This window comes from Morone saxatilis, unplaced genomic scaffold (genome assembly GCF_004916995.1).
Source record: "Morone saxatilis isolate NCDOM2014 unplaced genomic scaffold, NCSU_SB_2.0 Contig12, whole genome shotgun sequence".
Taxonomy (NCBI): domain Eukaryota; kingdom Metazoa; phylum Chordata; class Actinopteri; family Moronidae; genus Morone; species Morone saxatilis.
In genome coordinates, this window is record NW_023339674.1 from 15,021,118 (window position 1) to 15,042,622 (window position 21,505).

General features: G+C 41.1%; 1 protein-coding gene, 1 long non-coding RNA gene and 1 other non-coding gene across 8 annotated transcripts in view; all 3 read left to right on the plus strand.

Annotated features, from left to right (window-relative positions):
* osbpl9 (oxysterol binding protein-like 9) overlaps positions 1–18,598 on the plus strand; it is a 29,212-nt gene extending 10,614 nt beyond the window's left edge. Inside the window, exons 1-21 of one of the 5 annotated variants that reach the window (XM_035653288.1) lie at positions 953–1,387; positions 3,827–3,922; positions 4,440–4,487; positions 5,708–5,737; positions 5,830–5,880; positions 6,464–6,502; positions 10,678–10,771; positions 11,694–11,798; positions 12,627–12,786; positions 13,022–13,134; positions 13,368–13,486; positions 13,683–13,768; positions 13,884–14,064; positions 14,502–14,586; positions 14,777–14,887; positions 14,971–15,034; positions 15,125–15,265; positions 15,388–15,466; positions 15,616–15,707; positions 15,800–15,935; positions 16,234–18,597. In XM_035653288.1, coding sequence (XP_035509181.1) covers positions 1,364–1,387; positions 3,827–3,922; positions 4,440–4,487; positions 5,708–5,737; positions 5,830–5,880; positions 6,464–6,502; positions 10,678–10,771; positions 11,694–11,798; positions 12,627–12,786; positions 13,022–13,134; positions 13,368–13,486; positions 13,683–13,768; positions 13,884–14,064; positions 14,502–14,586; positions 14,777–14,887; positions 14,971–15,034; positions 15,125–15,265; positions 15,388–15,466; positions 15,616–15,707; positions 15,800–15,935; positions 16,234–16,308 — 1,929 coding nt within the window. In that variant the 5' untranslated portion in view covers positions 953–1,363 and the 3' untranslated portion in view covers positions 16,309–18,597. Of the gene's footprint in view, positions 1–952; positions 1,388–2,607; positions 2,844–3,826; positions 3,923–4,439; positions 4,488–5,707; positions 5,738–5,829; positions 5,881–6,463; positions 6,503–10,677; positions 10,772–11,693; positions 11,799–12,626; positions 12,787–13,021; positions 13,135–13,367; positions 13,487–13,682; positions 13,769–13,883; positions 14,065–14,501; positions 14,587–14,776; positions 14,888–14,970; positions 15,035–15,124; positions 15,266–15,387; positions 15,467–15,615; positions 15,708–15,799; positions 15,936–16,233 lie in introns of those variants that run through there. The other 4 variants (XM_035653287.1, XM_035653284.1, XM_035653286.1 and 1 more) reach the window with 4 other exon arrangements.
* Positions 18,599–20,508: 1,910 nt separating this feature from the next.
* Positions 20,509–21,505, plus strand: part of LOC118322266 — a 4,203-nt gene continuing 3,206 nt past the window's right edge. The window contains exons 1-3 of one of the 2 annotated variants that reach the window (XR_004796437.1): positions 20,510–20,528; positions 21,061–21,104; positions 21,444–21,488. This is a non-coding gene — a long non-coding RNA (uncharacterized LOC118322266). Of the gene's footprint in view, positions 20,529–21,060; positions 21,105–21,443; positions 21,489–21,505 lie in introns of both variants that reach the window. The other variant, XR_004796439.1, reaches the window with a different exon arrangement.
* Positions 20,806–20,884, plus strand: LOC118322472. The gene has a single exon (XR_004796449.1). It is a non-coding gene; the product is annotated as a small nucleolar RNA SNORD74 (small nucleolar RNA).

Here is a 21,505-nt window from a genome sequence, read left to right on the forward strand (position 1 = left end):
GGCTCCTTTTCCTGTCCTGTATGTAGTAATTCACTCACCATTTTCTAGGTAACGTAAACATGCTGTTGTTTGTAATACCTGAAGAATATACTGGTATTGATATAGTCTAAAAGAGGAGTGGTGAGTTATTTTGGAAACCCTGAAGTAAGAGATAAATATGTTACCTAGACTTTTGATTGTGGGATTTTTATTGGACCTCAGATTGCATACGTTTGCATACTCTGTAAATCATACACCTCTTCTACCTTGAAAGGGACTTTGCATCTCAGATCTGGTCAACTTTGCGACAACAACAGAGCAGTTGAGAGTCAATGATGACTCTTGGAAGTATTGGTGACATTTATGTCATCATAAATGGAGAATGTTATGCAATATGTGGCTGCTTTGGACTAGAATCAGTACCAAGCTAAGTTTTATGGAAAGACTTTGATTTACTGCTGACCAGCTGGCAGCCTGTTATGTCCTTTTATTTTGTGTCTGTTTTTTATGATTGTTGAGACTGAGTGTCTCTCAGTCTGTTCTTTTTCCTGCTTGTCTTGCCCTCTAGTTCTTTTCCTGGCCAACCTTATTTCCTGCTCTCCTTCCCTAAACCAAACCGTCCTCCTTGTTCCCCTCTCATCATCATCTACGTACAGCTCTTTCCACCCATCTCCTCTTATTTTTCACCCTCATGACCAACCTTTTCATTTGCCTTCCCTCCCTCCTTCCTTTTTTCTGCCTTCCCTCCCTCTGTGGCAAATCCTTCTGATGTGCTACGTGTGCCTGCGTGCTCGGTGCACACACACATACACACACTTATGCAGTGTTAGCGCGCAGCTGTCATAGCATCATGTGACCCAGAAGCAACCAATCCAGGACCTGCTTGCTTGATCAACCAAACATCTGCCTCTGCTGCCTCAGCCAATCCGAGTGGCTGTTAATGCTTGTCCCTGTCAGCACTTGCTGCTGCTTTGTGTGTTTTCTCTTCTGCCTGCGTGAGAGGAAGTGTGCCTTTCCTGCCAGGGGAGGGTCCTGGATTAACTCAGCTCTGTCTGCCTTCATACCAAACGCTCAGCTGATAACTGCTGTCGAAGGATATACTGTAGCCAGACAGGCTGCACAGCTAACTCACAGTCTGAAGGCTGCTGTAGTTTATATTGGCAGACTGCAGTGGAGAGCAAGCGTCAAGAGGAGATTGTTTTCTGTTTCTGTGTGGAGGAGGAGGAGGGAGGAGGGTGAAAGAACGCTAACTTCACTAGAGCTGGTGGTTTGTTGCTGTAGGGAGAGAAAAACAGAATAACGGAGGCAGAGAAAGAGAAAGAGAAAACGATCTTGTCTCAGGCTAAATGTCCTGATGGGAGAGATGTACAAGGTTTAACGCAGCATGTCCATTGGAGCGAGGCACCCAGTAAGTAAACACACACACAAATGCAAGCGCCACTGCACCATAGCAAGGAGAACTTTAACGGCTGCAGTGCGCTGCTGGGGCAGCAGCATTTTAAAGTGGGTCACACTGCGTGGAAAGACAAATAGAAACCGGAGGGAGGGGGGGAGGATGGTGTGTTGTTTGGGGGCTGGGTGAGTTTGTGAGTGTTAATGTGTGAGACTGCTCTAAAATATTGCCACAGTCACACACACACACACACAGACACAAACCGAGATGCTCGGCCTGTGTGGTGGGAATGGGTGGGAGTGGAGGTGCAGACGTCTGGGAATATTTCAGGAACGGTGACGAAGCGAGCACCATGACGTGGTGGTGTAGTGGCTCTTGTCTGTTAATAAACCAACCACCTGCGTCTGACTTTCCGCTTCCAAACTTATCGGCTTTGTCAGTAAAAAACACTTCCCTCCATTATGTGTGTTGACAAAACATAAGTTATTGTTCACTACGTAATGATAGGGGCTCTGTCTTTTTTTTCTGTCCTGTTCTTTCCTCTTCATTTTCCTGTTCACATGTATTTAGGCCTAATGCAAACATCGACAGTAATTCATGGTATAACAACTGTACAAGTGAATGTACAGTTCAAAATACAAGATACAAGCCCTGTAGCAAATACTACTTGTTAGTTGCGTATAAGGTTTTGAATAAAATCTTTCAGGTTTTTTACACTTATTTTTTGGTGTTGGATTATGTTGTAAGGTGTTATTTTGTAAATAGTATAACACAAGTGCAGATGAAGTTAATCCCCACTATATCTAGAGGTGGAATGGCAAACAAATTTGCACGATTATATGATTCATAAAGGTAGTCCACACCCTGTATTTACATAAGCACCCGTAGGTGTTTTGGTATTGCTTTGAAAACGGTGTTTAGTTGGCAACCTCAAGTAAAACTAAAAGATAGTATCTCTTTTCTCTATAAACTACAGTGATTTTCCAGTGTAGTTTAAGTAAGCATGCAGTGCAAGTTGCTCGCACTGGAATGACTGTGCAAATGAGACACACACACACACACACACAAAAAAAAATGTGTACACCGATTGATACAGTATATAGACATTCACATCTGCATCAAAATTGTTTTTTGCTCAGGCCCTCGTGTGGCCAGCTATATTTTGCAGTCACGTTGACAGTGAAATCACCTTTGATCCTTTTGAGGAAGTTTAGCCATTTAACTGCAGGCTTCATTGCTGCCGAGTTAACCCAGACTTTGTTCTCTATAAAGCTAGTATGTTTTTACAGTTTAAACTTTAGCAGGTCTCAGACAGGGGAAGCTGCGAACAGTGTTTAGTGTTTAGCTGTTAATGGCTTTTCTTCACATTCCTGTGAGATCGTCTTTAGCAGGAAGAAAAGCCCCCACACACTCAGGACACACCAGGACTATGCGACGCAGCAAATCCAAAGCAGCAGTAGCACACAGCACGGTTTGATAAGATTGATTTACTAACCAAGGTTTTTTTGTTTGAGTCAAACAGTCATTATCAGTTTTACTATATCTCTTTTTCATGAAAGACGTGCTGTTCTGTGTTTTTCCATGTCAGACTAACTGCTGTTGAGACACACGCTGTGTTAGTCATCTAACTGATTAGTTTTGCCTGACGTAGAGGGGTTATTGTGTTGCCATTGGTGCTGAGTGTCCTTGCCGTTGAGAGGCTCCAGCATTAAATATGTAGTATTGTTTTTGTTTTTTTAAGGAAGTCTCGCCTGTGGGACATTTATCTAGTAATTTTCCTGTTTTTGGTTCTGTGTCACAGCCAACCGGATGGTTCTTGCTTGGTTGAGCTCAGACAGATAGAGACAGATGCCCGGTCACGTCTGTCCTGCCAATAGTCTAGTAATTACCTTTTAATGGATATTATGTAATGAAATTGTCTGTGCTCGAGTTTCTATGCGTTTGTGTGGAGTCTGTGTTTCTGTGATTCTGATGGGGCTATTAAGGCAAGCTAAATAACAAACAATGAATTTAAGTGCACCTCAGCCCATTTACACATGCTTTTCTGTCAGTAGTTAAATTCTCTCCAACCTTGAGTTCCTTGATTCAGTTTTGTTGAAGCCTGAAATTTGCTGGCCTCCAGTCAGGCAGGCGGGCAGACAGACCTGCTGGCCTTTTATGTAGGCTAGCCTTTAAACAATAGTATTCATATCTCCCCCAGTACAGTACGCTGCTGGAAGATTCTCCTGAACTGTTGATGTTTCTGTCCACCATTTTGTGTAACAGTTTACAAAGCTCACCTGGCCAAGAGGTGACAGAGACAAGCTCTTTTTAATGAATGGATAATATGTGTATATGTGGCTTATATTATTGGCAGTGTATTTTACTTTGAATATGCAAATACTTGCATTGGGTTTGACATGGATTTGGTTAGGGCTGCACTGATTCTCAGGTTTGTGTGTTTCTCATCATCAGGAGGCCGAGACAGGATTTGTTCCGAGCGTTCAAGACTTTGATAAGAAGCTAGCTGAAGCGGACGCCTACCTACAGATTCTGATCGACCAGTTAAAGGTAGGACTCAACAGATTAACACCTAACCGGCATTTTATCTGGAATATTTTACACTTTTGTGTAGATCTGAGAAATGTAGGTGGCATATTTGGCTCAACATCCAGAGGTAATATATTCCATTTGGAAGAATTTCCGCGCAAATAATTTATTCCAAATTGCAACCTACTAATCTATAGATTAATCATATACATGGCAAGGCTTGCATTTGAATCTGTGTCTTGATATCGCTCTTCTCTTTAACAAAGCAGAAGTTATTAAAAATAAGATTTGCGGTAGCATGATGATAAAGCAGAAATCCGTGTATTTAAAGAAGCAGCAGCATATTTTCTCAGGCAGAAAGCCTCATTGAAAACACTGCAAATGTCCTTCCTCTGTGAGAAGAGCTTGCCACATTATCTCAAGCGACATCATCTGTACATATCTGATCATTTTAATACTAATCTGACTGTGTACGCATCTTTGCTCATATTCCACCTCTCTTTTTTTTTCTCTCTTGTTCTCTGTCACTCTCACACAGCTGTTTGATGAGAAGATCAAGGACTGCAAAGAGGATGAATCACGCAGAGTGAGTACCAGCAGTGTTGCTCTGTCCTTGTGTGTCAGCTCTCTGGTCGGCTGTTCTCGCTGTCATTAGAGCCGAGGCTAACAGCAGGGGAAGCAGGCTGACACACAGCGCTCTGGAACGATAAAATGATAGCTGTCATTTGTCAGTTTTAAAATGTCAGGATATTTTTAAAGGTTATGCATTGATTCACTGTAATTATGACCTGTTTCTCACATTTGTATGGAGGAAGTAATTTAAGTTTAAATGCTAGCAAAGCAGTACTTTGAGACCCAATTACATTGCCATACATGAAATAATGATTAACAGTTATAACAGGTTCTAAGACACTTTATTTGGCTATACCATGGTTTTCACACAATGGCATTAATGTTTTATGCTTTTTTGAGTTATGTTTTTTTCAATGTGTGTGTATTGTTGCGGGTTTGAGTGGAGTCACATGGTGCTAGAGGGTAGTGCTGTCGTAAAGTGTTCATAAAAATGTGTCTTGGACTTGCTGTTACTCCTGCAATTTTCACTTTACATAGATTATTATACAATCAATACGTAGGAAAACTTGTCCCCATACAATTATTACAAATTTGACACTAATTTATTTTAATTATAGCACGTAGATCTCGGTTATCTGAAATTATACGATTTCAGTACGCAGCTATGCACGCTGCCAGGACACAAATTTCTAGTTGTAATTGTAGCAGCTAATGGATAGTAAGTAACAGTGACAGTAGTAAAGCAGTTAAGATATATGTAACTGAGGGACTGTTGTTAGAACCAATATACTATTATAATAGATCATAATTGATTCAACTGTACAATTACATTTATTTTTAAGACCATTCACTCCACAAGGGCAGATTTTGTTTTTATTTATATAAAATATTAGTTTTAAGTAAGTTATCCTGTGAAGGAGTGTTTTGTATTGTTGGAGGATCCAGTTCAGTTTCATGTTATCTCAGTTGTTTACCAGCAGCTGTGTGATTCACTTCCTCCCTGAGCTTTATACAGGCTTCTGGTCACTTTGACTTTATTGTCATTCTGACTCCATCAGTCTCTTCAGTATGGGAAGTAGTCTTTCCAAAGAACAAAAAGTGTGACATCATTACATTGATGTTTCTTCTTAGTTGTGCTTCATTTGCTGTTAAACCAGCTGCATCTGCGCTTTTGCTTTGGACTTCGTATTCACTGTTGGATCTTACAGCCCGATTTCTTTTCCTTTTTTACAGAAAATTGAAAATTTGAAAGAGACTACTTGTGTAAGTCAACTTAACACATTTTCCTTCCTGTCTTTAAGTTTCAAGTCAGTTCCTAGTTATTGAATCCCTTTTCTGTCTTTTTTTCCTTTCAGAGCATGGTAGAGTCCATCAAGCACTGTATTGTACTGCTGCAAATCGCCAAGGTAAACACAACATCAGCACAGTTTGATTCACCTCCTCTGTCATTTGGTCTGCCACTTCACCATAATCCTTGTTCTTGTGAGAAGACCACATCAGTGTGTGCACTGTGTGTTACCTCCTGTGTGTCTCTGGGGTAGTTCCCTGCTTACAGTTGCTATCTGGGTCGGTGGTTGATGAGGGTGTAGCCCAGTACTTGTTTCATCACATGTTCCATTCAGCCCTTTGAAAAGGAAGTGGAGCAATCATTTCAGTTTCATGTGATTGTTAGGTTAATCTTTTAGCTTTTTCTTTTTCCCAACTATTACCCTTGAATAAGGTTTCCTAGAATCTTATTCATGGCTGAAGTGATTATGTAGATTACTTTACAGATTGAGCAATCCTGTCCTTATTGATACGGACAGAAATCAGGGTTTTACCATGTGATGAAAGGATTACTGCATGTGGCAAGTTGGTGAATATTATGAAGCTCCATGTGATGAGAGGGAAGGATCTCTCTCTATATCGCAGATGCTCAGGATGCTTTATGAAATGACTCTTCAACCTTCCTACACAACTAGTCTAACATTGTCTTCTCAAAATTTTAAGGACCAAAGTAACGAACAGCAACACGCAAACGGACTTATAGTAAGTTTGACATTCTCCGTCCATGACAAAAATTGAAATCAAACAAACTGCTAACTTTCTTTTCTTGCTTAATTTACTCTCCACTGTAGAAAATCAGATAAATCAAATCTCTGTAGTGCATGCCGTCTAATGTGGAGATAAGCTTTATCTCTAGCTCTTTCCCTCATGTCTGCCACCACTATCCTGTTGATTAAGTTTGTAATTTCCTGATTTCATCTGAGATTTAAATTCTTTTAGCAGTGGTTGGGAACTATTCTTTTCTTCATCAAGATACAAAATGTGTACGTGTGTCCTTTTTTAACACTGAATATCTACAATGTTGCAGAATATGTATGTGTACGTACACTATACATGTGTGTTTGCATGCCTGTATATGAGAAAATGTTGCACTTCACTTCACCCACTAATTAGAGTCAACTGATTCACCATTGATTTATTGTGTACACACTGCCTGCTTATTCAACCATCGAGCACTAAAGCCATCCAGAGAGCACTTTGCTGGCTCTGCAGGTGTCCCGTCTTCATGTCATACAGGGAGTTTTGTGTGTTTTAACTACAAATCACATTATTTTCCAAAGCATTTCCTCTGTTTTTAGATTGATTTCTTATCTTCAAGGGAATCAGGGGTTTTCCATTCCTTTTAGTATGGTGTGAATATGAGCTTGAAGAATTAAACCATGCATCAGATTGATAATCCATTGACCTTGCCTCACTTTTAGCCTATATGTGAGCTTCTCCATCACTAGGATATCCTCTATAATGGTCAGCCATCTGTGTAATCGCTTCAGTCTCGAACCAGTTCTTTCGTCTCCTCAAGTATTGGTCTCCTACATGCGCACTTCCTTCCATGTGTCCCAGTCTTATTCATTTTAAATAACATTTTAGTCTCATGGCAGGGACTGTTGCTTAAGGAAGCTCTGACCTCTGATTTAAGAGTGGGCGCCGACCAATAAACCTTTAAGTGGAACATACAGTCACTAAACATACTTTATCCTTTTCACACATGTCCATGCGTGTGTGTTATTTGACTTTTGGCCACCAATTCACAATCAGATGTTGGCACATCCTCGAACACAACCAAGGAAACTTTTCCTAACATTCCTGGCTCACAATCACCTATGCAGTCTGGTACCACCACTTTTTTTAAAAGTGGACTAGCATTGTGCGATATGATTCAAATGTTATATCCAGATAACGATACATGTCACAACACAGCACATTTTCTGTAAATTCAATGAATAAATAGTTTATATAAATTTAACACACGGAAAGGCCTATTTCTTGTTACATTTTAAATTATATACTCAGTAAATAAAATGTACTCATTAAACAAAACATTAATAAAACTCATTATTTTTAGTTGCCATGGTAACCGACGTCCAAATCGGTATCGGTGGCGGGCCAAAGGTATATTAACGTCCGGAAACATTGAGAGAGAGAGATGGAGAGAGACATGTGGTCTGTGGTTGGTGCAGACGGTTCATATGTTACCAGCACGGATCAGGTAAAGCATTCAGTACCGACTCATTAACAGCTGACACCAAACGAGGCTCACCTGCTGTAGGGAAAGCGGAATCGCGGGTGACGACTCGAAAACGCGAGTCGTATTTATTTGGGCGACTTCATGAAAACATCCCGCCGGTGTGTGTCTGTGTGTCTCTGTGTGTGTCTGTGTGTGTGTGGGGGGGGAGAAGAGAAAGCGAGGTGGGCAGATTAAAGTAGTTTTACAGTAACCTTATATATTGTTCTCATATGGACTCCGGACTAAACGAGGGTGATTAGTGACACATTTAGAGCATAATATGAAGCGATTGACGTTTTTCTATAGTCACATGATATAGATATTATATCACACAACCCTAAAGTGGACTTTATTCTGGGTTTCATATCTCTATAAAGTTGTTTTTTTTTTACCACTGTAAAGGTTGAGCGGGTGTTTGGGTAGAGAGGAAAGAAAGGGAAGGGGGAGATAGATGAACTGGAAAATGAAACCATGAAACACAGAAAAGTGAAGATTAAAAGGCAAATTAAACATGTGCTGAGACCACCCTCAAAAAAAAAAAAAATCAATCAAAAACCTTTCAATATGCTTTGGAAAATGTTAGGTAAAGTAATGTACTAACATAGAAAACATCCAGTGGTCCTTAAAGCAAGAACCTCATAGGGGGCCGTACAACTTGTAAAGCCTGCATTACTCTTATATCTGACTTAATCTCAGTCATTAAGTACAGTATTATGTGGTATAAATAGCACCGTATAAGCTCTGTCTACACATCTAACTGCACGTTTTTTATAAGCTATATGTGTTAAACATATCTTTACAGCTGTAGAAGGTCTAAAAGTCTGTCACGTTGCCTGTATGCCAGTAATGTGGAGCAAATGATAAATAGTTTGACTGACCTCAGATTAGAATAGTTGAAACACAAGCAGTGTGTTTGATTGACCTTGTCGAGCTTTGCACCTCCCCGGGGGAACTGTCGTAAAGTGCGGGAACCATTTAAACCGAGCACACGAGAAGCCTGATCTGTATTTATCTGTCAAAATAACGTATGTGCTGTGATTGGTTTACGTTTGCTCTGCTACCAGAGCTACCTGCTCCATTAATATTACATTCACTGGGGAAAAAAAAGAAAAGAAAATCAATCACACAGCGCTTACAGCCGTTTTTAGCTGTAGCTTGTTGCTTTAGCTTCCGCTTGCAAGGCCACCGGCTGGTCCCACCATGACAGACCAATATTTCTGTAATCGGCTATAATTAGTAGCCCTCGCCTTACTTTCATGGAGGCACGTGGACTAGGCAAGCATTGGGCAGTGCGAAGGGGAGGTAGAAAGGGAGGAATAGAGGCAGCGTGCTTGAGGGTTAGGTCGAGATGTGTGAACAGATCAGACCAAGCTTCTCTCCGGGACATTTCTACCTCTGATCATACCATGTTTTTTGTTGGTGGCACATATCTGGACAAAAAAACCAATAGAAAACAAAATAAATTAGAGAGTAATTTCCCAATAGAGGAGTATTTAGAGGAAAATTCAGAGATTTTTACATCACAGCTCTTCTTCCTCTGTTGTCATTATCTTTTATGTAACACGTGCGTCTTCGGTGTGTTTGCCAGTTACTGTATTTTCACCCTTACAGCCTTGTGTCGGGTCATGTTCTGACTCACCATGCCTGTTCCTGTTGATCTCAGATGACTTAATCAAAACCAAGAGGAGAAAAAGGTGTGAAGTTCATAGGCTCCAGGTCAGGTTTGAGTAATAGGATATATCGCACATCACATTGGCTGGATCTAATGTCAGTGCCACCACGAGCCCTGAGGGTAAGTTGTTAGGGGAATAAAGGTCGATATGGTTTTGCTTTAGCTCGTGTTGTCGGTGTTCCTCCCAGTCGGGTCATCGGCGCCAGTGACCCCATTACGCAGAGCTGACAGGCTGCTTTTTATGTGTGGGCGCGTCCGTGTGTGTTTATGCCTGTATTCAAATGCATGGACACATGATGTTAAGGTGGCACTGATGAGGGCAGGTCACCGCAAATAAGAATGTCCCCGCAGGTTTTTTTTTTTTTCTGCCACGGGGGAAATCACGAGCCGGAGAGTTTAAACATGTTACAGATTTAGTCTGCAGCCCAGTGGAGTTAATTAACTCCTTTTTAGACTTCAGAGTTCAAGAGGCGCTGTTAGTTATTGTGTAAAGCTACTGCTGGAGTTTGGATTTCAAGCAGTGTCACTGGTTTCATATTGATTACGTTAATGAAACCTGGAATTGGTATTCTTTACAGGAAATGGAGTGAAAAGAAATTGATCTTCCCGGGTTCGGTGTTGCATATTTTATTTCTTGTTGTGGAGCACGAATACCATTAAGCTCATCTATAACCAATACAAAGGCTGTGAAGTTGGGGCCCTGTTGAGGGTGAGAGCTGGCCTGGATGTTTAAGGAAATTGTGTTTCATTGTGGTTAGCGTGTCTGCACATTTGGTTATAGGTGTGGTTAAAATCGGCTTGTCTGGTTGTATGTGGATATTCAAAAATAAATTGATGATTTCCTGTCAGTTTATAGGCAGTATGGTCTGTTAAAGAACATTTTAGATTAGTAAGCAGGCAGTGGCGTGGGTGTGCTATTGTTGCAGCAAGTGTCTGTTTTTGTTGTTGATGGCAATGTTGTTTTTGTTTGTTCTCCTCCAGAGCACCATCAACCCAGTGGATGGGATCTACCAGCCCCCTCTGGACACTCCTGTAGACAACACCACGATGCCAACACAGACCACACTACCCACAGGTTCTACACATCTGCCTTCTCACCATTTCTTATCCACATTTAGACCCATGTGCTTGGTGTGGCAACAAGTCTGTGTAGAGACTCAGACCTCACAGATCCAATGTTGTCCAGAGAGCCTGACAACAGCGCCCCCTGCTGTTTAAACCTTAATCTCCTCCAGCTGATGGATCCAGTCTCTGCAACGCAGTTAATGTTGTCACTGACTTGTCTGAAGTTCTTGCAGACAAATGCTTTTTCTTTGGAGATTTTATCAACAAACACCCTAATGTAATATTGTCCCTCAACAACATTTATATTCTAATATTTCAGTGTGGTATTGAACAGTGGGATAAAACTTTAGCAAGTTCTAGTGTGACAATATCGATATCATTCAGGGTTTTGATAAATGTACTCAATGTTTTTTCAGTGTTTGAAGGTAAATTGATACAAGTTAGGTTCCTTTTGGAGATCTACTGCAGGGTCCAGTATGCCACTGGAATATCAGCTATAGTTATAATTACATGTATTTATGTGATTTATGTTTCATTTTTGACACTAATTCTCTCTGAAAATGAATGCATTAATGATGTTCTGTGTTGAAGCAGAGTCCAGTCCTTCAGTGCAATTATGTTTTAAGTCATTTTAGTCAGTAAATAATTAACTAAATGTATTCGTATGACTAAGATCTGACAGAAAAGTGTCTATTTTGGTCAGCTTATGACTAGACCATGCTGTGGAAATCAGCCATGCAAAGTAAGGCCATTCTAATTTCAGTCTCTTAATAGACTGTGTAATCCCCTCACAGCCGAAGCCTGTCTGTCTACAGCATCTCAGCTCATTTTCTCAGCCTCCTCGATTTCAGGCTGCAACGCTGTTGTAATGTGATTTGGCTTCATTTTGAGGCTTCACTGCTAACTCATCTACTCTCTCTTGCTTTCTAAAGACGCTTCTCAGGTGTGTAAATCAGACCAACGACCCTCCACGTTAGCCGTTGGTCCTGTCGTCACGGTGATGGGCAGTCTGCAGACCCCAACTCCCAACAGCACAGGTGAAAAGTTCACTACAGTCTGCAGCCAATGACAGCACCACACTGGGGAGCTATGCCATGACAAGGAAGAAAGACTTTTTCGCTTTAGGGATTGATTTTGAATTACACATCCCTCTACTGATTACCAGAAGAGTTATTTTCCTGGTTTGGTGCTTCCCTTTTTTACCGAGCACATCAGGGACTTCTCTCCATGATGGCTTAAACGTTAAGGTTCAGAGTTCATTATTGGGAATGTGGAATCAGCAGCTCGCAAAAATCCCCACGGTTTATTTAGTACCTGTTCTGGAGCCTTTGAATATATCATATGAGGAGGAAGTGAGATTGTTTTAACTGCTATTTTGTCTTGACTTTTTGTAGGTATTCAAAAATGTTCCTATTTATATTAGAGGTTTTAATAGAGCCTGTTCACTCAAGAACTCAACCACAAGAGCAACAGTAATAATTACATTCATTCTTACTGTACCTCTCCAACCCAAAGTGCTGTGTCCATGAACACTGCGTAAATAAGACACCAAGCACAAAAGCAAGGGAAAGCAGAGGTTCATGCCTGTTTGTCTTCAGTGCTGAGGCAGCAGGATTAAAATGCTGCGCTGTGCAATAAGGAGAAAGGCTGCATTCTCGAGAGCACTGTCAATATCCTCTGCAGAGGAAGCAATCACTATGTTAAAGACCGCTTAATGTTACTTCACACGCCCTGCTGGACCGGGGGTCAGAAATGAGTGCTCCAGTCGAACAACATCATGTAAATTTGACCGTGAATAATAATCATTATTTAGATCCATAACATGAAAAGTAAAATTAGTTTTTCTTTTTTCCCCCTCTTGTCAGGGAGTGGCCCATCAGGCCCCAGCAGCGGCGTGGCCTCCCCAGCTCACATCCCCATCCCCTCGCACTCTGTGCCAGACTTCTCCTATTCCTCCAGCGAGGATGAGTTCTACGATGCTGACGAGTTCTACCAGAGCAGCACCTCCCCCAAACACTGCATAGAGTGAGTATAGTAGCACCCCGCCTTCCTGCGACCAACACTGCATACAGTGAATCTGTTGCTTCACAGCTTGAGAGCAACACTGTAGTTATAGCGTTTATCAGGTCAGGTGGGAAAATGCTGGGAAAAGTCAGAGAAGTTTGCAACAACACTGTCTGTGAAATCCTACTCATTCTTTATCTCCTTATCTCTCCTGCTTCCTGCCTCCACGCCCTCCATCTCCTCCTCTTTCCCTCAGTCCCTCAGGGCCTCCAGCTGCCTTGCCTCTCACTAATGAAGAAACAGCGCTGAAACGACCAGACACCACCGAGTCCCTCAACTCGTCCATGTCCAATGGCACCACAGATGCAGGTAAAAAGGGAAAGCATGTTAGACACACCAATGTGCCATGTCCCCCAACTGTTTTTGTACTTTTTTATTAACACAAAGCTGGAGCTCTCGTCTGCTCAAGTAGGCGATTGTTACAGTTAATAACAGTTGATTTAGTTAAATGATAAAATATGGGTAGTGTTGTACACACGAACAGGCGGGGAACTTAATGTTTTTACAGCCATGTGAGACCTGTCCTCTGCTGTTGTCTTCAGACCCATTTGATAGCCATGACGACCGTGATGATGACGGTGAGGGAGAGTCTGTGGAGGAACACAAGAGCGTCATCATGCATCTTCTCTCTCAAGTTCGTTTGGGCATGGACCTCACAAAGGTAAAGACCCCTGACCAGCAGGCTTAGTTATGAGCCTGGCTGCCTCCATGCTGGAAGTGTTTCTCTTTGTTCTGTCTGAATTTCCCCCACTGCAGTGGTCCTTTTTACTCACTGACATCATCTGTGCAAGCTGTTTCTTTTGAACAACCCACTCAGCTACAGTTTTACAGTTTGTCTCCTTCATTATTTTTCACAGGTGGTGCTGCCTACCTTCATCCTAGAAAGGAGATCTTTGTTAGAAATGTACGCAGACTTCTTTGCACATCCCGACTTATTTGTAAGGTAACGGTCATCTCTTTCATTGATGCAAGCTATTGTATAACACAGCTATTTAAATATATACCACAGAAACGATCAAACATAAAGTAGTTTAACTCATTCATGTGACTTCCACTAGTATCGCTGAGCAGCTGGAGCCCCGGGAGCGCATGGTGCACGTGGTGAAGTGGTACCTGTCAGCTTTCCATGCAGGGCGAAAGGGTTCAGTGGCCAAGAAACCATATAACCCAATCCTGGGAGAAGTCTTCTTCTGCCACTGGGATCTGCCCTGTGAAATAGAGGAGCCTCCCCCACACACGGTGAGACCACATGCTTCTGCAGCCCTAGCTGCTTCTTGACTACTAGGGACTATGTACACAAGCTGTTAGTGTTACACATAGCGCAAGTTTTACACATCTGTACTAAAGGTCATATTTAGTTAATTAGGAAGAAGGTACCACTTCAGCTGTCACTGGCTGAAATTCTGTTGTGGCCCTGTGAAAGATCGGTTCAGTCCTTCTGGACTGACCCCACAAATAAACTAGACTGGAATGCAAGTACACTCACCTTAAACTAAATGGAACAAACTGGTTGCCTAATATGTACATTTCTATTTTGTTTTTCCAAGTTAACACGTGACAAACACCACACCTTTTGTTGTAATATTGTTTAAATAGTCACTATTTTGTATATTTGTAACATGGAGGAACTCCAGCCCTCCTCTATTCTGACCCCTCTTCTCTCCTCCACCCTCCAGGAGACGGTATCAGATGGTCCAGTTCCGTGGTCTTCAGCCAACAGTGTGCGTTTTGTGGCAGAGCAGGTCTCTCACCACCCACCCAGTGAGTGTCCAACCTTCTTCCTCTGAGAGATTCCACAGCATTGTGAAAACCTTTTGACACATAGGATTAAGACATGGATCATTTTTGGAAAGTTACCAGCAGCTTTGTCATTGTATTTTAGTGGAGACGTTATTGCTTGTTTGCTTCATTTTATGGATCACTGAGATGTTTCCCTCTCCTCTCTCTTTAGTTTCTGCATTCTACGCAGAGTGTTTAAGTAAGAAGATCCAGTTCAACGCTCATATCTGGACTAAGTCGAAGTTTCTAGGCATGTCCATAGGGGTCCACAATATTGGCCAAGGTACTCAAGAGCACTGCTTCATACACTCCACAATCACACTTCATGTAATAAACGTATTGTAATAATTACTTGTCTTGTTTTAGGTTGCGTGTCGTGTTTGGAGCACGATGAACATTACATCCTCACCTTCCCCAATGGATATGGCAGGTGTGTGTTACTGCATTCTTTTATCATCATTGAATGACATCTCTCTGCTCATTAATATGTGCGTCACTGACCCTGAGCCTGTCTGTCCAGGTCGATTCTTACTGTGCCGTGGGTGGAGCTGGGTGGTGAGTGTAACATCTCCTGCTCCAAGTCGGGCTACAGTGCTACTATCGTGTTCCACACCAAACCTTTCTACGGAGGAAAGAAGCACAGGATCACCGCTGAGATTTTGTAAGAGGAAAATGGTTGCACAGTACAATTTAAATCACAGTTCAAAGACTGATTATGGAGAAAAGACCCTGGCCTTTTTATTTTATGAAATGTACCACAATTCTTGTGTATTTCTCTTTCAGTCCACCCAATGATAAGAAGTCCTTCTGCTCCATTGAAGGAGAATGGAACGGAGTGATGTATGCAAAGTGGACAACTGGAGTGAGTTTTTCTCATTTCTTATTTCTTATTTATTAGGGAACAAAGATTGAATATAGACCCTCATTGCACTGGGAAATAACTACTACAATAAATAGTTGATCAATAAACAAATACATTAATACATAAATGTATGTGTTTTGTGTTTCAAGGAGAACACAGTGTTCATAGACACTAAGAAGATGGGCCTCATTAAGAAGAAAGTGAGAAAGCTGGAAGACCAGCTCGACTACGAGTCCCGAAGGTAAGAAATGAAAGTGGTCTCTAAGCCCTGACCTTCGCTCAGAAACAAACTCTGTCTTTGTGTATTTAACTCTTGCCCCTTCAATTCACCAGACTGTGGAGAGATGTGACGTTGAACCTTAAGCTGAAAGACATTGATTCAGCAACAGACGCCAAACACCGGCTGGAGGAGAAACAGAGAGCTGAAGCCAGAGAGAGGAAGGAGAATGAGCAACAGTGGGAGACCAGGGTGAGGCTATGTGCAAAATGCTGAGACATTAACACGCATCTTTTGCCCTATAAAGCACTATGTATTCGTGTTTTTGTGTAAAATTACTGAATACAACAGAATGGTGTAACATGATTTTAAAAAAATCAAAGTTTACTCTATACTTGATACGCAACAGATCCAACCTTTATATTTCACCGATAGACAAAGAGATTAGAAATGTCAGATACATTTGCAGATTCATTTTAGATTCAGCTCTAATATAATCATTTCAAATATTTGAGTGTAATCATTTTTTATTGCCTGTGTGTTTCTGCAGCTATTCCACGAGGACGGGGAGTGCTGGGTCTATGATGAGCCTCTATTAAAGAGATTAGTCCCTCAGAGGCACTGAGAAGACTACGCACACTCTGATACACACACATATGCATAAAGAAATGCACACACAACAGAGTCTTCATAAGAACTCTTTTGCAAAACCACTTCTTTTCCAAGCCTTGGAATGACTGATGATTGAATATGTACACAGCTTTGCATTTGACTGTAAAATAACAATATGGAAATGAATGAAATCAAATGGAAAAGCATCTAAGATGTAACATGAAAATTAGTAAAGCTCCTCTCATTATTTGGGCAACCTCACTTCCACCGCCACCGATACCCACCACCCGCCAACACGAGACTCGGCAGCGCAGAGTGGGGACGCGAGGGGTCGTCGCGTCTCACAGCTCTGTTCGTCAGCTTCACGGCCACACCCTTCGTCAGCTCCACAGGACGAGCCAGAGCAGCACTCGTTTCCCTACACAAAGGTTGTTTTTTTTAGACGGGGGGGCGGGCAAGGGGTGTGTGGTTGATGGTGTTAGAATCAAATAAACCTTGACAAATAAAACGGCGCTCTACATCTCAGGGAATCTGGTGACTGAGGAAAGAAAGCTGCTGCCCCCTCCGAGAGTCTGACAGCCTTATAACGGTGGAACGGATGAATCTTAAAGGGGCGGGGGAGAAATTCTCCGCTTGCCTGCAACTAGTTGTAACTGTTGTTTATATATAGATATACATATGATGGATATATAAATATATATTCTTTTTTTATTTTCAATGCTCTTTTTGTTTATTTTTTTTCTTTCTGGCAATAGTGTAAAATATTTGAGGATATGAACTTGATGGCTTTACATCTTCATTCCATTTACCCTTTTGATGTTTTGTTCCCATTTCAAGTTATCGTTGCCACCTATTTTTCTCCTTCACACTGTTCTGCGTCTCAAGTGTTATCCAGAAGCAAAGCCCTACATAAGCCATAGTATCTGAACACATTGATTTGGAGAGTTGTGACAGATTTATGGAACATATGCAATATAGAGATCATTGACATTGCCTGTCAGAGGACACATCTGGATGTCCATTATGCCAAAAAGGTTCCGATAAAAGGCTAAAGGGGCTTTCAACTGGACAGAGAACAAACAATCCTGAAAATGTTTCCATGTTGAAGGCATTTTATGAACAAATGATTGTTTACATATTTTTGTCTTTCTGGATCGCTGGTCCATGGTGAGGACTATGGCTAGGACTGAGTGTATGAAGTCTCCCCTTTGTTCCACACATCACCCATCCTTGTTTCTGCTCCAAACCCGAAGATGTCAGGGTGGATCAGAAGGTGAGGAGAGTGAAAACAAGGAACCAGAGTAGACTTGTGAAACACTGCTGCTGTTTCATAGTGCTGCTAGAGTCCAGACTGTGTTCTGTTCTACCAGTTCAGTTTTCTTGTAAACCTTTTTTCTCCAATGTTTTTCAAGATAAACATATTGAGGGCAATATTTATCCTACTGTACACCTCTGCTTCTTTGAACCATCATTCATTCTCTTATTTACAGCTACATAGTTTGGATCTAAATGCAATGATATTTGGATGAAATGCAGAAATAAACAATTTTCACCTGAAAATGCCCAAGAATATCTCTCAATGCTCTAGCGAGCTCGCAACAGAGTACCTCGTTATCTTTGTGGTCAAGATTTGATTATTGTCTGTTCAAGAAATTTGGCCTGTGTGAAAAGTAACCTGGTTCATTTAAAGGCATATTAAAATCAATCTGATGAAGACAAACATTTGTGGTGCCGTATGCACATCAAGTGAAAAACTTGGTAAAGATCTTGATGGCTGTAGTTGCAGTTGTAGAATTTAATCCTCCTCTGAAGCATATAAAGATGTCTTCAGAAACAAACCAGATGAAAGCTAAATTTGAAGCTGTTACTGTCTCTGCCCCCCATGTTGTGTCTGTGCGTTAGATTGAACAGAGGCCTTGCCATACATTTCAGTATCACTCAGTATCGCCTAATAAGGGCAATCGAAATGTATTTTTTATTTCATTTTGATCATAACCATTGATTGTATCAGATTTTTCTGTTTATTGATTGCCTGGGTCAGGACCTTCGATTATGCCCAATGGAGTGTAACGAGTTGATAATTCTGTCTGATATCAGGTGGCAAGTGATTTGCCACATTTCAACTGGCATCCGTTACAGAATAAAAACAACAAACGTTACATGAAAAGTAATAAACTGTGAAAATGGAACAACATACGAATGTTAAATCACCAACTACAGCAGAGAAGAAGCTGCTGGTGTGTCTGCAGCTGCAGGAGGACGACACTCCAACAGTCTTTGTTGTTGTTTTTACCAATGAAAATAAATACATGAATGAAAAAAAGAAGCTCAGCTTGGATCAGTGTTAGAAACGTTTCTTTCTTTCCATTTTGATGATTTACGTTAAAGTGGAAGAATAATAAACAGACATCAACACTGAACTGTTTTGAAGCATCCTAGAAGGAGGTAAAAGTCAGTGAGTAAGCTGAGGGTGTGTGTGGTTTCAGCTCAGCTATATTTGTAAAATGGACAGGATGTGACTAAAAGCACAAAATAGGGCACCTACAGTTCATCTTTCAACTGAGGCTCTGAGTTCAAACCACTGCTCTTTGAGTTGTCAGGTCTAAAGATTAGGCCAAAGGGTCCGGAGCGCACTGAGTGCATGGTTCCGGGTCAGCTGGGATGGGCACATACTTCACACCTGCACACACAGACAAATACAACATGTCAGCAGAACCAAACTGTACAGTACATTTCAACATGTTGTGAACATCTCATTCAGTTGCTGTTAGAAATAATGCCGAAAGAAATGAACCACGTGCTACAGAGTGTCTAAACTCCATAAACTAGACATTTAGTGATGTAAGATTAAATATATTATTAAGGGTTATTTAACTAATATTCAATATTGTCTTACCACCACTGTCAACTTTTTAGCTGCTGAGTAAATCTGCAACATTTGGCTGCTCATACTGATTTACCACTGTCAGACACTCTGATGCCAGAATCTGTGCATTTTTGATGTGTAGGAATAAAACATGCATTCCCTCTATCTTTGCTGTTTCCTTCCTTCAGTTGGGCAGCTGCCGTACCATCAGGGAGCCAATGATGGGCAGTTTCAGCTGAAGATGAACTCAAACGATATCTAGTTGGTGGAGATTTGTTAAAAACCAATGGCATCTGAGGTATTTTTATTCCTCCTTAGATCTTAAATTGGTGACATGGTTTATTGATTTGTTATATCAGGAAGACGTTCTTCAACACTCTACAAGTGATTTAGTCAGTGGCTTTAATGTGTGCTACTATAGCACCTGTATTGTACCTAGTATTAGCATCAAAACAAAACACCAGACTCATTTTGCAAAACTGCCCATTTTAAAATCATAAATATTATAGAATTATAATTATCAGTGCATGCATGTGTAAGCATCACGCTAATGTTGCAGCTGGGAAAGGCAATTTATATCCTGCTGGGTAACTTAATCTATTATAATCATCATAATACAACTCTATTTGTCGATGATCTTTCCCAGCCCTTTATGGCGCTGCTGTCCAAGATCCTGTTATTTTTTGTCTCAGCCACTGCCATCAACTTAAATTGTTTTCTTGGCAGAAGTCTTCATTTTCCCATTTGCTATTAGGAAAATACTTTTTCAGACCTTCATACTTTTTAGGGCCAAACATAAAGAAATATATCATAAAATAACACACTGATACAGCTGCTTTCCACAAATGTGCAGACTAAAATAATATATTTGCACTACATCACACCTCATTTACACAGTACTGTACTCCATCAAGAGAAGCTGTTTTTTGTTCTTCAGATCCATCAGGTGTGACAGTGTGAAGCACATGACTGGACCTCTGACAGCTGGATATTATGTTTGAAACATTTATAAAACAAATAAAGTTAACATCTCAAACTCCTCATTTTGTAAAACAAAAATAAATAAATAAGGAAGAAACTTCTCTAAACATCCTCATACTGCCCCCTTCTGGAGAGATCTTCCTCCTGATCTTCACCGCCCTCTCTAACTGAATGCTGCCCCCTGCTGGGACCACTCAGTATTTCTATATGCTGCAGGGTTCAATTCCGGGCCTTGACGCCCTGAGACGCCCTTGCTGTGAAGAGTACAGTCACTGACCAGCAGGGGCGCTAAGTCGCTGCATTATTTTTCCCATCATCCTTTGCGACGTTGCGTATAAAAGGGCGCTGCACCCTCTGCTAGTCCTCACTCCTCGGCTGTGCAGCAGGTAAATAGGTCCTCTCTTCTTCAGGCTGTTTGTTCTTATTGACTCTGGCAAGATTATTGATCCTTAGCTGTAAGGCTCTAGTGTTTACTCTCAGCTTTATGTTTTTCCTTAAGAATCTAAATGCTTTTTGTTAGATTAAATGTGTTTTGATGGGATTAATGTGAGCTGGCAGCAGCAGGCCTCCACCACGTGTCTCATTGCGCATGCAGATATGCTAATTAGCCGAGGAGCTTTACTTTTACTTTAAGTGATCTTGACTATTGTACTGCAGCTTTTCCCCATGACTGTGATGAAGTAAATGTTGGTAGGGACATCTGAATACTGTGAAGAAACGCCAACTCCTCTGATTTCATGGGAAAACTGCTTACAGTTCTTAGCTTTAAGTTAGCTGCACAGCTCCAGTGCTATTAGCTGCAGGGTGTGCGCCATTTAATGTGACTCAGTAGTTCAAACATTAAGTAAAGAGAAGCTGCATCGTTTTAAAACTCGTTTGCTCAAGTTTATAATGAACATTTTCGATTTTTGTTTGCAGGCCCGAGGACTGGATGTCAGCAGAATGGAGGCCGACATTAGATGGTGAGGAACCAGAAAGGCCTGATTACATTAAAGCCTTTATGAACTATGATTCATTGAGGTTGGATTAAGGATTGGGCTGCACAACTAACAGAAATAAAAAAATTTGCATCATGTGTAGTATCAAATCACAGAAGATGGCTTCACATCTTTTAATACTCTTCAGCAAGAATGTAATGAGATGCCAAAGTTAGTATTTCCAGCAACTAATGAATCCTACAGCAATATCTGTAGGAAGTTGAATGGATTTTGCCATATTGTGCAGCCCTAGTGAGCTTTTAGTTTCACTAAAAGAAATGGCATGTGAGAGCTGTGTAGCTAATGTGTTCTTCTTTTCTTCAGGTTTGAAAGGATAACTCCATGTTTTGAACATCAAATACTATACTGGTGAGTACAGTGCTTTT